The sequence below is a fragment of the Phodopus roborovskii genome, unplaced genomic scaffold (genome assembly GCF_943737965.1).
Source record: "Phodopus roborovskii unplaced genomic scaffold, PHOROB, whole genome shotgun sequence".
Taxonomy (NCBI): Eukaryota; Metazoa; Chordata; class Mammalia; order Rodentia; family Cricetidae; genus Phodopus; species Phodopus roborovskii.
Genome location: NW_026126563.1, coordinates 20,848,508 through 20,863,691, shown reverse-complemented (window position 1 = coordinate 20,863,691; position 15,184 = coordinate 20,848,508). Strand labels below are relative to the sequence as shown.

The 15,184-nt window shown below is 46.7% G+C and overlaps 1 protein-coding gene across 1 annotated transcript in view; it reads left to right on the top strand.

Annotated features, from left to right (window-relative positions):
- Positions 1-11,891, top strand: part of Garem1 (GRB2 associated regulator of MAPK1 subtype 1) — a 161,556-nt gene extending 149,665 nt beyond the window's left edge. Inside the window, exons 5-6 of the mRNA XM_051202265.1 lie at positions 9,211-9,377; positions 10,777-11,891. Coding sequence (XP_051058222.1) covers positions 9,211-9,377; positions 10,777-11,674 — 1,065 coding nt within the window. The 3' untranslated portion in view covers positions 11,675-11,891. The remainder of the gene's footprint in view (positions 1-9,210; positions 9,378-10,776) is intronic.
- Positions 11,892-15,184: the final 3,293 nt, after the last annotated feature.

The window sequence follows — 15,184 nt, the reverse complement described above, 5'->3', positions numbered from 1 at the left end:
AGATGAGGAGTCTGAGGTCTCTCTAGTGGCCGCTCACAGTTCCAGCTGGTGACAGTCCCATCACCACCACCCCTAGGTGTGTGCAGTAGACTTAGATGGAAATGCTAAAGGGGCGTGGCCTCAGCGGGTGTGTCCCACACCCACTCTCTTCTCTTAAGCGCTGAGCAGCCCCTGCTGTGAAGTTGCATTTTTCCCAGAAAGGCATCTAAGGGCTGTTAAGCAAAGAATGTGACCTGGTGAAATGATTTGTTTTCTTTTCTTGAGCTGTCTCATTGGTCAGTTATTGAAGGTGTTTTATTTCCATCCCAGAATAAGAGGAAGGGAGTAAGAGTGTCCAGAAACAAAGGCTTCCTAAGAAATGCCATCTAATCAAAGTCTCGCTCACCATAGGTACTTGAGGTAACTTTTATTTTGTCTATTATTTTACTCCCAGGAAGTATAAGACAAAAAATATGAAATAGGAAACAGGAAGCTTTCATCGTATGTATAAAATGCCCAATTTGTACAATTTAATTCTCATAAATTATTCTTAACATGTGGGCATTTCAAGAAAAAAAAGTTACCCATTTTCCCCAAATGTTTTTGGTCCTTTACCCAGTTCCTGGGCAGATATTCTCACAGCTAAACAGCTGCGGCCATTAGCAGGTAAATGCCTGTTCGCTGAAAACAGGAGATCAAGCTTAACTTTCCAGTCCATCTTCATAAGAAGCCAAGCGAGTGTCCCATCCCATGATGCATTTGATTTCGCCCAGTGATTGAAGTTGTATTTGACTCCTTCATGACTTGCCCGCTTGCTGAGAACATGAAGCCTTCCAGTGCTGTTAGATACATTTTGTCCCCATACAAGCTGACTGAGGGTAAGCTAGCATACATTGCTTTTCTAGTGGGATGAGCCAGCAGTGGCAGGGCAAAGGCAGGCAACAGTCAGAGTTTGGGTTTGTTCTCCTTACCACCCTCATCAGAGAGTTCAGCAGACAGGCGCATTTCTCAAGTCCTTTCAATTAAAAAGAGCATGCTTCCACCCTTCCAAAGCCTCTTGCTAACATGCGTCTGCTACTTCTTCCATCCTGGCCATTACCAGAAACAAGTGGCGTATCTCACTGACTCTCTCCTCTCCCTCTGCCTTCCAGTGGCTGGAATGTGCCTCCTGTCCCTTTCACATAACTCACACCTCAGTTGCTAAGCATGCCAGGGACCTGCTAAGTGCCCTATGGTGTCCTCTCTCCCACCCTCTCTGGCTCCCTGACACCTTCCAATCCTCATCTTCACACCGCTGCTTCTGTCTGCAGTCTTCCCTCCATGGCTCCCTCATTCCATCTTTCCATGATTCTGCTCTGAGGACGGTGTGATGCGGTCGGTCACTTGTCTTTCTCTTCCCCTGTCCTTCCCTTGGGGGCTCACTCAGTGTCACCAGAATTTCAGATTCCATCAATGTGTACAAAGTCTAGTCCACGCAGTATTTTCAGCCTTGAATGCCATGGTTTCTGCCTTCCTTCATCTTCTGAGTTTCTGTCTCTAATACCTGGTACCATGCCTTTAGATGTGGATGTGAGATGTACCAGGCTTCTAACACCATGCCCTCTAAGTCTTTCTTACACCCTTCATCCTGCTTCCCCAAGACTTGCCCACTAAAGCATCCTGTGCATTTATTCTGCTGCTATCTTGAGTATTCATGGTGCTGCCACAAACCTCTGCACATACTTCTATTAATACACTTACCAATTTTTACCTTCACTGTATTTGTTTCCCTCCCTCACAGCTAGCTCTGGGAATAGACTTATTTTTGTATCCTCAACCAAACCTCAATGATAGACAATCAGCATGCATTTGAACGTCTAAGTTAACAATAGGGAGGGAGAGAGTCATTAGACTCTTAGAAACCATGAGAGTAGACAGTGCCTGTGTCCTAGCCGTTGATACCCAGTACAGACGCCTGTTTCAGTTTCCTTCAAATTCTCACTGTTGGATGTTTTTAATGGGTTAGATTGCAGGAATTTGAGTGTACCTCCCTATGCCACATAGGCTTTGGAAGAACAACTCACTAGCTTTACCTTACCTAAACTAACTTTTATGTTTATCCCTAGCTGTCATCTATGTAGATACCAAGAACAAGTGACCCACAATAGTGGTAGTATGCATTTGATAAGACTTAAGATACAGGGGTTCCAGAGGAGGAAAGATTCCTGGGAATCAAGGTGGCCAGGCTCTGGGTAGACACGAGCCAGCTTTCATACTGTCACCCAGATCCATATTGCATCCTCTGCCTTTGCTTAAACAGTGGGAGGCTGGTGCTGGGAGCATCTCTCAACTCCCAGGCATCAATTAGAGATGGACAGAGGTCACCTGTGATTGGATGGACGGTCACATCCACCTCAGAACAGAATGCTGTCCCTCACAGAACCAAGCTTCGTGTTTGTTCCTGGAAACACAAGCACCTTGTTGCCAACTGAAGTTCAGACTGCCCTCATCTACCAGACACAGAATAGAATATTGTGTGCCTAGTTGGGAACAGGAAGTTTTGGGATGGTGGGAATGCTGACCATTCCGGCCATTTCTAGTTGAAGAATTTAGTCGCTGTCTCTTCACTCCATTAGTATATCCAGTTATGATGGAGAAGGGACGGTGCCACAGAAACTGATACCCAGCCCACATGACTTGACAATATGAATTTCCACATTAGATGTAAAAGATATGTAGTTTAAATTTAAAAGTAGAAGTGCATTTTGTTGCATTTTTTATTTTTAAAAAAATTATCCTGTCAATTATTTAACTTCCACCTGAAGTTCTGTATGATATATTCCTGCCAGAGGGGACAGGTCCCAAAGCTAGAGAGTAATAACAATGACACTGGGCCATTCTGTTTTGACTCTTGATCTAATTATATACACATGGCGGGTGAATAGCAGTGACAGCATGTTAGCCTAGTTCAGAGGCAGGGTCCATCCTGGTGGCTAGACGTAACATGTGACCTTTAGGACAAGGAAGTAGGAATGGGTGATTAAGTATGATAGGCAGTAAGAAACCAAAACAGGATAGGCAGGAAATTTAGGTGACTGGATCTACCAAGCAGACCCATTGTTATGGAAGAAACGGAGGAGAAATTGCTTGGGTGGGGGACAGAAGGAGGAGGGGGAGAAATAGCCAGAAAGATGGGTCAGTGCTAGTCTGCTTTGGCCTCAGTGGAAGGCCAAGGCTAGCCCTCATCTACTGGACAAGAACATGATGAAAGCCACATGCAGAGACTTCCAGAAGGAGTGTGCTAGGCATGTAGCTTGTCAAAGTGCGATGAATATGAGAGAAATCAGGAAATGGGCTGCTTGGCCACCCTGCCCTGCCAGTTGCCTTTTATTGTCAGATAAAATTCGTTCACAGCATAGCTACCCTCTTCTTGAATATAAATGGCTTGTGTTGAATCAAAGCAGCAAAGAAGAGTAGACTGATGATAGCTGGCGTGAAAGACAGGAAATAAGGTGGCACAACCAACCCTCACTATTTGTGTGTACATCCCACCAAAGTGTGTAATCCTTCCCATAATGTGCCGTGAAATAACACTGCATCAGAGAAGCCGTATCTGCAGCCCAGCCGCAGAGCTGTGGGGCTATGGCTTACCAGCCAGCCCACCACATTGTGGGCTGCCCTTCCTGCCTGGAATAGCACAAACCCCTCATTCTGTGCCTCTACAGAAAGATGCTTGGAGCCCATGTTGATGATTAGTTGTTGCTTTTAATACTACAGTCTTTCCAAAGTACATTTTAAGGAAGCTTGATCTTTTCATGAGGGTTAGACCCACACTCCACTCAGAAGCCCTATAAGGGCCCAGGATGGCCTGTGTCTCAGATTCCATTTTGAAGTTGAGCTGTAAACACTCCATTAACCACAGCTTCCCTCACACCAGGCCCTGACATTGTCAATTGCTTCCTTTTGCCTTGTGCAGCCCTTCGGGACTGCCCAGCTATGGAGGTGCTGTCCGGGCACCCCAGGCACCTTTAGTCATAAGAACAGGTGAAGGGGACACCCCTCCAATCACATTCAGCTGCAAGTGACTGATTTTCAGAGTTCCAAGATTAAGGTCAGCCAAATGCGTTGAATTGAAATGCACACCTCAATGGGCATTTCGGCATATTGAAGCTGACATGATGTGGGGTAAGCTGTCCCTGATGAAGTGTCATAGCTAATGGCTGGTTCTCAAATGTCAAGTACTCCAAATTGAAATCATCACTAATCGTATTCTTCACATTCCACTTGATTCTGATATTGAGAGGAAGACATTCATTTTAAAAATAAAAATATTAACCAGTTCCTCTTAAGAAAAGAAGACCCCCCCACCCCCTCCTCCCCCCCACCCCCAGTGTCAGAGCTGAGCACTCCCGCCAGCTCCACAGGCCCCATTGCTGATGGGTCCCTCTCTTTTCTCACCCACTGCACCACCACCACCTGCTTATTTGAGGATCGCTGTTTGCTTTTTCTGAGACAGGATCTCAATACGTGACCCTAGTTGTTCTGGAACTCTCTCTGTAAACCAAACTCACAGAGATCCGCCTGCCCCTGCCTCCAAATCCTGAAATCAAAGATGTGTACCACCACGCCTAGCGCACCTTTTAATTTTTTTTTAATTAATTCTTTTAGTGTAATTATGGGGCAGAAGAGATGGATCAGAGGTGATGAGCACTCGCTGCTCTCGCAGGAGACCTGGGTTCAATTCCCAGGACCTACATGATGTTAACAACCATCCATAACTCCAGCTCTAGGGGATCAGTGCCCTAGTCTTACTTTTGTGGGTACCATGTGGTGCACATACATACATGCAGGCCAAACACTCACATAAAATAAGGATGAATAAATGTAATAAAAAATAAAAATATAATCGTTTCCTTTCATTCCTTTTCTTCCTCCAACCTTCCCATTCTCTCTCAAATGCATGGCCTCTTTCTTTGTAATTGCTATTGTTACAAATATATATGAGCACATAGATATATAAATACAACCTGATTACTTCTGCTGTTGCTTGCTTGTACATGATTTCAGAGCTGACATCTTGGTATTGGATAATCAATAATCTCCCCCCCCCCCGGAAGAGACTACTCCCCACCCTTAGCTTCCTGTAGGTCTTTGTATAAGACCTACATGTTTTCCCATGTTTTCCCTTCCACATTAGCGTGTCTATGCGGTTATCCTTGTTTGGGTCTTGTTTAGGCAGCCTTGTTGTTGAGGTATCATGGGTACAGCTTCCCAGTCATTTCTAGGAGACAATCTCACAGAAGATGGCCTGGTCCTCTGGCTCTGACAATCTTTCCACTCCATCTTCTGAAATATTTTGTGAGCCTTTGGTGCAGGGACTGTGCTGTCAGTCACTTGGGATGCATGGACCCCCACATGACCAGTTAGTTGTTCTCTGCACCGTGGCCAGTGTGGTTTTCTGCAAGGTCTGTACCTGCTGCAAAGACAGCTTTGATAAGGGCTACTTTTCTGCAATGTACCTTTTTTGAAAAGCTCCAAAAGAGACAGCTTGCTCTAGCCATTGAGGAGGAAATCTCCTACCCAAGTATTTTGCTTTCGCTTGTAGAGCTGCTTGAATGAAGAGCCTCCTTCTTCCCAGCCCAGTGCCAGGACTGAGGGTTCGGTGGGCAGGAGCAGGAACCCTGGGCACATGACGAAATGCAATAATGATGCTCTTTAGATCACTCGAAATGGGTATGGTGGGGTACACCTGTAATCCCAGCAGTGAGTATGGCGGGTACACCTGTAATCCCAGCAGTGAGTATGGCGGGTACACCTGTACTCCCAGCAGTGAGTATGGCGGGTACACCTGTACCAGCAGTGAGTATGGCGGGTACACCTGTAATCCCAGCAGTGAGTATGGTGGGTACACCTGTACTCCCAGCAGTGAGTATGGCGGGTACACCTGTAATCCCAGCAGTGAGTATGGCGGGCACACCTGTAATCCCAGCAGTGAGTATGGTGGGTACACCTGTACCAGCAGTGAGTATGGCGGGTACACCTGTAATCCCAGCAGTGAGTATGGCGGGTACACCTGTACTCCCAGCAGTGAGTATGGCGGGTACACCTGTAATCCCAGCAGTGAGTATGGCGGGTACACCTGTAATCCCAGCAGTGAGTATGGCGGGTACACCTGTAATCCCAGCAGTGAGTATGGCGGGTACACCTGTACGCCCAGCAGTGAGTATGGCGGGTACACCTGTACTCCCAGCAGTGAGTATGGCGGGTACACCTGTACCAGCAGTGAGTATGGCGGGTACACCTGTACCAGCAGTGAGTATGGCGGGTACACCTGTAATCCCAGCAGTGAGTATGGCGGGTACACCTGTAATCCCAGCAGTGAGTATGGCGGGTACACCTGTAATCCCAGCAGTGAGTATGGCGGGCACACCTGTAATCCCAGCAGTGAGTATGGCGGGTACACCTGTAATCCCAGCAGTGAGTATGGCGGGTACACCTGTACTCCCAGCAGTGAGTATGGCGGGTACACCTGTAATCCCAGCAGTGAGTATGGCGGGTACACCTGTACTCCCAGCAGTGAGTATGGCGGGTACACCTGTACGCCCAGCAGTGAGTATGGCGGGTACACCTGTACCAGCAGTGAGTATGGCGGGTACACCTGTACTCCCAGCAGTGAGTATGGCGGGCACACCTGTAATCCCAGCAGTGAGTATGGCGGGTACACCTGTACGCCCAGCAGTGAGTATGGCGGGTACACCTGTACTCCCAGCAGTGAGTATGGCGGGTACACCTGTAATCCCAGCAGTGAGTATGGCGGGTACACCTGTACTCCCAGCAGTGAGTATGGCGGGTACACCTGTACCAGCAGTGAGTATGGCGGGTACACCTGTAATCCCAGCAGTGAGTATGGCGGGTACACCTGTACTCCCAGCACTTGGGAGGTTCAGGCAGAAAGATGGGTTCAGGTCATCCTACACTATTTACCAAGTTCAAGACCAACTGGGCTATGTAATAATTCTGTCTCTGGACTAGAGAGATGGCTCAGTAGTTAAGAGCACAGGCAGTTCTTCCAGAAGACCTGGGTTCAATTGCCAGCACCCACATGGCAGCTCACAACTGTGTAATTCCAGTTCCAGAGGATCTCTCTCTCTCTCTCTCTCTCTCTCTCTCTCTCTCTCTCTCTCTCTCACACACACACACACACACACACACACACACACAGGTAAAACACCAATCAATGCACATAAAATAAAAATAAATAAATCATTAAAAATGATCCATCTCAAAAAAAATAATAAAAAAAATAAGACTGCTTCCATCTCAGTTAAACCAAGGTAAACTCATGATCACCTGCCTGCCTTCTCCAACTGATTTTCCTTAGCTAGTGAAGCAGGCCTGGGAAGCCCAGTGTACAGTCAGCAAAGGAAGTATACGTTCATTTCACCTTCACATCCTCACCACCAAAGCTGGTGGGCACTTGCTCTTCCATTGTCCCTAAGACAAGTTGTTGAAGGAGGTGAGAGAAATACCCTGAACCCCTCCTGATCTAACCGAGTCTCAGAGGTTCCGGGAGGACCAGCACAGTCGGGCGTCAAGTGCCCCCTGCTGCCGGATGTGGAGAAGGGCATGCCAAAGTCACGCTTCGCGACTAAGAATGGTATTGAGAAATGAATGCTATAGGGACCAGAAAACCAGCATGGGTAGAAACAGTCACTTGCTGAAGCCCCAGGCATCCTGGGTCAGCTGGGTCATCCCCAGTGTGGCGATGAGCGGAGGTCATCTGACTGGGTAGCTTTTTATCAGTAAAAGTTCCACTCTGGGATTGGAGCACTGCCTTGTTGCTCCCTCTGCAACGCCATGGTCCATAGACCCATAGCATCACGTTCACCCCACAGCTTGTTGGAGATGCAGACACAATGACTCCCAGTGCCCAGAAGGCTGCAGCAGGTGGGTCACAGGTTCCAGGCCAGCATGGCCAACTTCCAAGTTAGAAGACTTCCAGAAAGAGAGAGGGAACAGAACAGTGTGGAGCTTGCTGTTTTGTTTTTTGTTTTTTTTTTTTTTAATTATTTTTACATTCCAATCTCAGTTGCTCCCATCTTAGTTGCTCCTCTTTCCTCTCCTCCCGCCCCCCCCCCCCTTCTCCCCCACTCCCATCTGCTAGTGTGGAGCTTTCTTGAGTCAGAATCTATCTCACTATCTAGCTCTGGCTAACCTCATCTCATGGCAATCCTGCTGCCATAGACTTCTGAGTACTGGGATTATAGACATGCAACACCATGTCTGGCATCAGAAATAACTTAGAAGGGCTGGTGGTAACTCAGTAGCTAGAATATTTGTCTAGCATAAACAGTGCCCTGAATTCAGCACCATTAAAAAAAATGGCAGGGAACATCAACTCTCAGACCCCAGCCTGGATCTCCTGAATGTAACTGTAACTTAGCCAGATCACTGTGGATTCACACGCATCAGTATCTGAGAGGTACCAGACATGGCTCTCAACGGAGTTTCAGCCCGGAAGAAAGCCCACGTTTTGGCCCAGAAGGCTCAGTGAATAAAGGCAACCAGGTCTAATGACCTAAATTTGATCTCCAGGACCCATGTGGTTGCTGCAAAGAACTGACTCCCATAAATTGTTCTCTGCCACACACACACACACACACACACACACACACAGGTGCCATGGGACAGCTCACACATGCACATCTGTGTGTGCATACATCAATGTACTGGTCTGGTTAATCCATATATCCGCACCTTTACACATACACAGTCATTTAAAAAAAAAAAAAATGAAGTCCACATTGCCAAATGTTTAGGTCAGATTGGATGGCATTTGGGAAATAAACAGGACTCAGGAGCCTAATCCTCTCTTACCGATGATTGACACTCGATGCTTCCCACATCCACATCTGTTCTGACACCCTTGCATCCCTCAAGCTTGCTGTACTCCCATTCCCTGCTACATTTCCGCAGTTCTTCCAGATCAGTCTGTTCCCAGCAGGTAGGTAGGTGTGTGTGTGTGTGTGTGTGTGTGTGTGTGTGTGTGTGTGTGTGTGTGTGTGTGTGTGTTGCCTTTGTGTTTGCCCATTTTTCTCTGTGTGTCTCCTGCTTACCCACTACCTTTACTGACCCTGCAAAATGGAGCTGTGCTCCCCAGCCCCGCCCTCACCCCCCCCACCCCCGTCTCCAAACCCACGCCTTAGTCATTTGGGTCCCTTGCTAACCTGGAGTGTTCTTTTCCCACACCAGGTCAGGGAAGAATGCCGGCTCCTGAACGCTCCACCTGTTCCACCCCGAAGCTCAAAGCCTCTGTCCACAAGTCCCTCCATCCCCCCTCGGACAGTCAAGCCCGTCCGGCCACAGACTCGCTCTCCCAGCCCCACCCTGTCCTATTATTCTTCAGGGCTGCATAACATGTAAGTGTTCCCACCAGAACTCACAGCAACCCACCTCCTCCGCGGGTGGGAGAGGACATAAGGGTACATGGGAAGAGCATAGTTGGGCCCTAGCTGGTTTTGGCCTCGGACGGAAGAGCCAGTGTCATGATAAGAAGAGACCCACAAGGGTCTGTGAGAAGCCAGGCCTCTCCTCTTAGAAGCAGTGTGCGGGTTTCTGTTGCTTGTCAGAAGCTAACACTGGTTCTTTTCGTCTTGACTTGGATACGAGCAGACAGTACCTTCTAACGGGACCTCGAGGCTCCCTTCTGCTCTGAGCTCGAGTCCAGCAGGAAACCCTTTGTGGCTGTGGCCACAAAGCTGCTCCTGTCTGGGTCTCTCCGGAGCTCTGAGCTCTTCCTAGACACAACCTGATTCACTGCTGCAGATGGCGATTGTTTTCTAGAGAACTCTCCGCGCTCTCAAATTATGATTCGTCTGTCTCTAAGTAACTTTCAACTGTAGTTTGTCTTGAGAAACAGAACAGACCAGTCCCATTTCCCTCAGGAAACTTTTAAGTTCTTCTGCAAAACAAAATGCCCATTTCCTCTGCTGTGCCCGAGGCATGGCCGCCACCCCATCAGCCTACTCACCCACCTTTCAGCATAGTCTGGTCCTAGGATAAGAAGTTGTAGCCCCAGGATGAATGCACCCTCAACCTGTGCTCTTGAAGTTGAAAGGTTTTGCAGGCCTGTTTTGTTTCACTTTGTTTGTCTTTGTCCTCTGGACATTAAATCCTTATGCTTTGTATAACTCTGTTGTTTGACACCAAGGCAAGGATGGACATTTTATTGGAAGCAATTCTTCCAACCAGAGTAATGGACGGTGGTGATGTGGTCTTACATGCTTGTATGAGACAGTTGCCACCACTAAGCCCCTCTCCCTTGCCCACTGCAGACTTTACTCTTCAGTGTTGGACCAAAGTATGGTGTGAAAATTTTTCTCAATGTGAAGACACTGGCACCCACTCACAGTACTTTCTTATTAGCTAAAATATACATATTTATGTGTGTGCATGTATTATTTTTTACCTCTGCTCCATTTTAAATCATTATGTATATCCACAAGTACAAAGAACATTACAGATTCTTTTAAAGGAAAAAAAGTTAGTAGGTAACTTATTGATGATTATATATTTTATTTTATATAAATTATTATATGTATAATTATATATTCCTACAGCCCTTTTGCCTTAAAAATAACATCTGTGAAGAATGATAAAGAAAAGTTTTGGGTTTGGCTGTTTTTTAGACAGGGTCTTGCCCTGTAGACTAGGTTGGCCTTGAACTCATAGAGATCCACCTGTATCTGTCTCCCAAGGGTTAGGGTTAAACTGGTTTTTACTAATTTCCTTCTCTGTGTTTGTTTGCTTTTTGAGCAGCATCACAAAAAGTGACACAAGTCCTCCTGACAGTGCTCCCGTTTCCTGCTACCCCTGCAACCGTGTGAAAAGTGACTCTATGGACCCCAAGTCCCCATTTGGAAGTCCCTCTGCCGAAGCTCTGGCCTCCCGACTCTCATGGCCCAACCATTACTCGGGAGCATCGGAGAGCCAGACCAGGAGTGACTTTCTGCTCGACCCTAGCAGGAGTTACAGCTACCCCAGACAGAAGCCACCTGGCACACCAAAGAGAAACTGCCCGGCCCCTTTTGATTTTGATGGCTGTGAGCTCTTAGGCAGTCCGCCCAGCACAGCCTCTGCAGAATTCAGCGGTGGCGGGGTCTCCACTTGCCCCAAGTCCGCCAGCTATTCTCTGGACAACTCCGAGGACAGCTCCCTCGCAGCTGGCATGACCAAGCAGAGCATCTCTTGCCCTGCCTTACCCCCAAGAGCCCCGAAGCCAGCGGAACAGAAAACCGCCCCTGAAACATCTCCTTTGCCTCTGAAAATCGATGGTGCTGAGGAGGACCCCACAGCAGGGTCGCTGGACCTCTCCGAGGACCAGTATTTTGTGAGAAAGGGTGTACAGGACATCTTCTCTGTCTCTTACCCTTTCTCATCTCCACTCCACCTCCAGCTGGCCCCCAGATCCTGTGGGGACGGTTCCCCATGGCAGCCACCTGCCGACCTATCGGGACTCTCTATAGAGGAAGTGTCCAAGTCTTTACGGTTCATTGGTTTGTCTGAAGACGTCATAGCCTTCTTTGTCACTGAAAAAATCGATGGGAATTTGCTTGTTCAGTTAACAGATGAAATCCTCTCGGAGGATTTCAAGCTAAGCAAATTGCAGGTGAAGAAAATAATGCAGTTTATTAATGGCTGGAGGCCCAAGATATAGCCAACAAGTCGTGGCCAGCATGAGACAGAGCTGGGAAACGTGTGCTAGAAGGGGTGGGCTGGGACACAAATCCATGTTTTTGCACTAAAAAAGAAAAAGACAAAAAAATAAAAACCCTTCTCTGTAAATAGAGATAGAGACCGTCTTACTATGCAGATTCCGTTTCTGAATGGTGAACAGGCTATTTTGTACATCAATAAAGACGCTGTACAGAACACTTGGAGGTGTGCCTTGTACGTCACTCAACATTCAACAGCTGCTAAAAGAACTAAAGGCATGTTCAGAGAACTCACTTTTACCCCCGTAGTTTTTCAAGAAGGCCTGGTATTTATTACAAAACAGCCAAAGCTGAAAGACATAAACACTGGTGAGCAGTCAGTCCCCTTCCTCGGGAAATCGGCGTCCGGCAGTTAATTGTATTCTGCGGCTTGCTTCGCTTCATGCCAATTGTTTAACTCTTGTGCCTGACAATGTTACTGGTGTGAAATGACACTTCAGTATTCCATGCTTGGGGGAGATCTTTTTATCAAAAGGCGTTTTCCAAAAATCATGTTTAGATGGAGGATGCCTGGCATCCTTAGAAATGACATAAATCGTGACCGTTAACGTTTGTTCTGTAACTGCTGCTAGTTTTATTGAGCAGAGGGAAAAAAAAAATAAGTATGTATGTGTGTGTGCGCAGCACACACAGATATGATTAAATGTAATTTTTGAATCTGATATTTTAAATAACATCTGTTTACTTTCTAGTATCCATTGGGGGGCCTGGGGATCTTAACTGAGTGGGTTTTCTCAAGAACTGTTGGCAGAATGATTCCAAGTCTCAGAGCCTTTGAAGCTCAGCCTCGTAGACTCCACCGATCAATCAAGAGTCTGTCGAAGTGTTTAATGTTTCAGCCCATGTGAGGGCTGATTCCTCCATGCCCGTGCTGACACTGTGTGTCCCAGTGAGAGATCTGAAAAGCGTTGCTCCACACGTGTGAGTTCTCACCACACCTCTTGCATTAGGAAAGCTCGTGATTCAGACATACCACCTCTCTGTTACATACGCCACATCTCTGCACTGATTCCTCAAATGTCCATACGAGTGTGTGCTTATACCTCTAAAACAATAATAATAGTTAATCATAATTACCATACTGTTATTCTGAGAACTCTAGAACATGTCTAAGAATTTTTCTAAATTGTGATTAAATACTCCAAAATATAACATCATACCCTAATTCTTGGCTCTTTAAAGGTATACAAACTCAAAGAGTTCCTGATTTTTTTCCCAAGCAACAAATGTATCCTCCAAACAGTCCCTGAGTCTATCCCCAGATTCTAACTTGGCAGACATCCTGTTAGCAAGATCACACCCGAGCCTCTCGGGTGAGGTTCCTTGGCCACCAGGAGACAGTCTATCCTGAAGGATTGACCATATTTTATCATGTCTTCCTGTTCACCAAAAAAAGAAATAACTGTTAAAGGCAAGAGCCAGCAGCCAGAACTTGCAGTCCGTGAAGTATGCCACTATTTCTTTCCGTTAGAAAGCTACCTAATTCCATCTTGTGATTTAGAGCTGAGATGAATTGATGACTAGTCTAGTTTCTTATCTCTGATCTCATTAAAAGAAGAAAAACCTTTTATCCCGTCCTAACATGCATCCTAGATGTAAATACTGCATTGTAAGTCAAAAGAATCCTCCCAAAAATGGGCACCTGGAGTGTTCAGAAGTCAGTCATGAGTCTGTGATGTTCCCTACTGCCCTCTCATAACCAAGACTCATGGAGAGTCTGTTTCCGAAAGCAGTCCTCTCTGAGAGGAATTACCTCCTTAGAAAGTTAACCTAGCCTGAGAATATTAACTTCCCTAGAGAATACAGATGACAGACATCCTACAGTAGAGGCACTGTATGTCATCCAGCCTTCAGCTCCAGCGTTTGACCGTGATTCTCAAACTCAGCTGCAAGCTGCAGGGTTGGCTTGCATTTACTGTGAAGGTCATCCCCACAGTCTTCGTCCATCTTTTGCAAGAACCTTAAACAAAATAAGAACATCCATCTGCTTTTAGTTCATTTGCTGTTGTCCTGGCATACTCATGCCCAGTCTGTATTGATTGGGATCCTGGAGCCTCCCTGAGAGCAAGGATGGGCCTTGGGGTCATGCATTCATGCACTTTCTATGTGTCACATCCAAGGCTGAGGAAAGAGCTCACCCACGCCTGCCCTCTTAATCGCAGTCGCTAACACCGTGCGTGTGCATGAGAGACCATGAAATGTCCCTGGAAGGTGAATTTATGGAGACTAGTGTGTCCCTCTTTAAGAAGCCCACAGATGGAAGCAATGACGGCCTCCTCTAAACATGCAGCAGACACCCCAAGATACCAACACTTGGAAGGAAAAAAAAAATGCATCTGTCTTTCACTGTCTCCTGTTTTCTTTTACTGACTTGGAATTTTTTAATGATAATCAGTACTGGCATTTCTGAAAGCCACAAATAAGCATAATTGCCACTTCTGAGCTGAGCACCTGTCTGTGGAGGATGCTGGCTAGACAAGGAATCCATAAACCAGCAGAGAGAGAGCAGAGGCTAGCAACGGCCCTCGCCTTTCACGTCCCGCAGCGGAGCCTCTTCCAACCAGCCAGGTCAAGACGATACCTCCTTTTGTGACAGACTCCCTACAGCCCATTGAGTGGCCATGGGACTTGTGGAGAAGTACTGTCTACACAGGATCTTCGGGGATCCGTAAACTCATGCCTAAAATCTTCCTGCCCCCTCCCCTGTCAGGAAAGAGCATCAGCAATAAACCAAGCCAAGCAGCTGAAATGTAAAATACGAAGTCAGTTCAGAGAGAAAACTCAAGCATTCACCCGCCAATCCTGTCCACAAGCTGCTAAACGCCCGCACATTCTGTCTTTAAGTTGAACTGCTCAAGTTTATGAACTGTGAAATGTCCGTGTATACTTTCTCTCTTTCTCTCAGCCCACATGCACCATCCAAATTTATGAAGTTGTACCAAACTGCCCATTCAGCTAAATTGCAGTGTTTATTCTTATCTTGCAGAAATGCCACAACCTTATGTGAAATGTGACAGTCCATTCCAGCCGGTCACATACATGCACACACTGCCGAGCCACCTGCATAGTCCCCATGTGCCTCCTTGAGAAGTTGGGGGTGGGTGTGGATGGATGAAGAGCCCCTCACTTTCCTAGTGCTTTCTTCGTGCCTAACATCTGGAAGCGTATACCCTGAATAGCAAACTGGGAAACAACGTATTTCTCCGAAGAACCCAGTCAATTTGAGTTGCAGTCTACCAAAAAAAAAAAAAAAAAAAAAAAAAAAAACCTTAGATCTGTTGGACACATGAGGCTTTCACAAATACGTCTATCACATCAATTTCCATTGCTTTTCTGGAAATCTGAAGCTGCTAAGAATCAAGTCCAGAGGGCAAATGGGGGAAACAGGACTTTTATTATACTGTGGGTTTGTAATATAGGATTCTTGTGGCCGTATCATGTCAAGTCACATT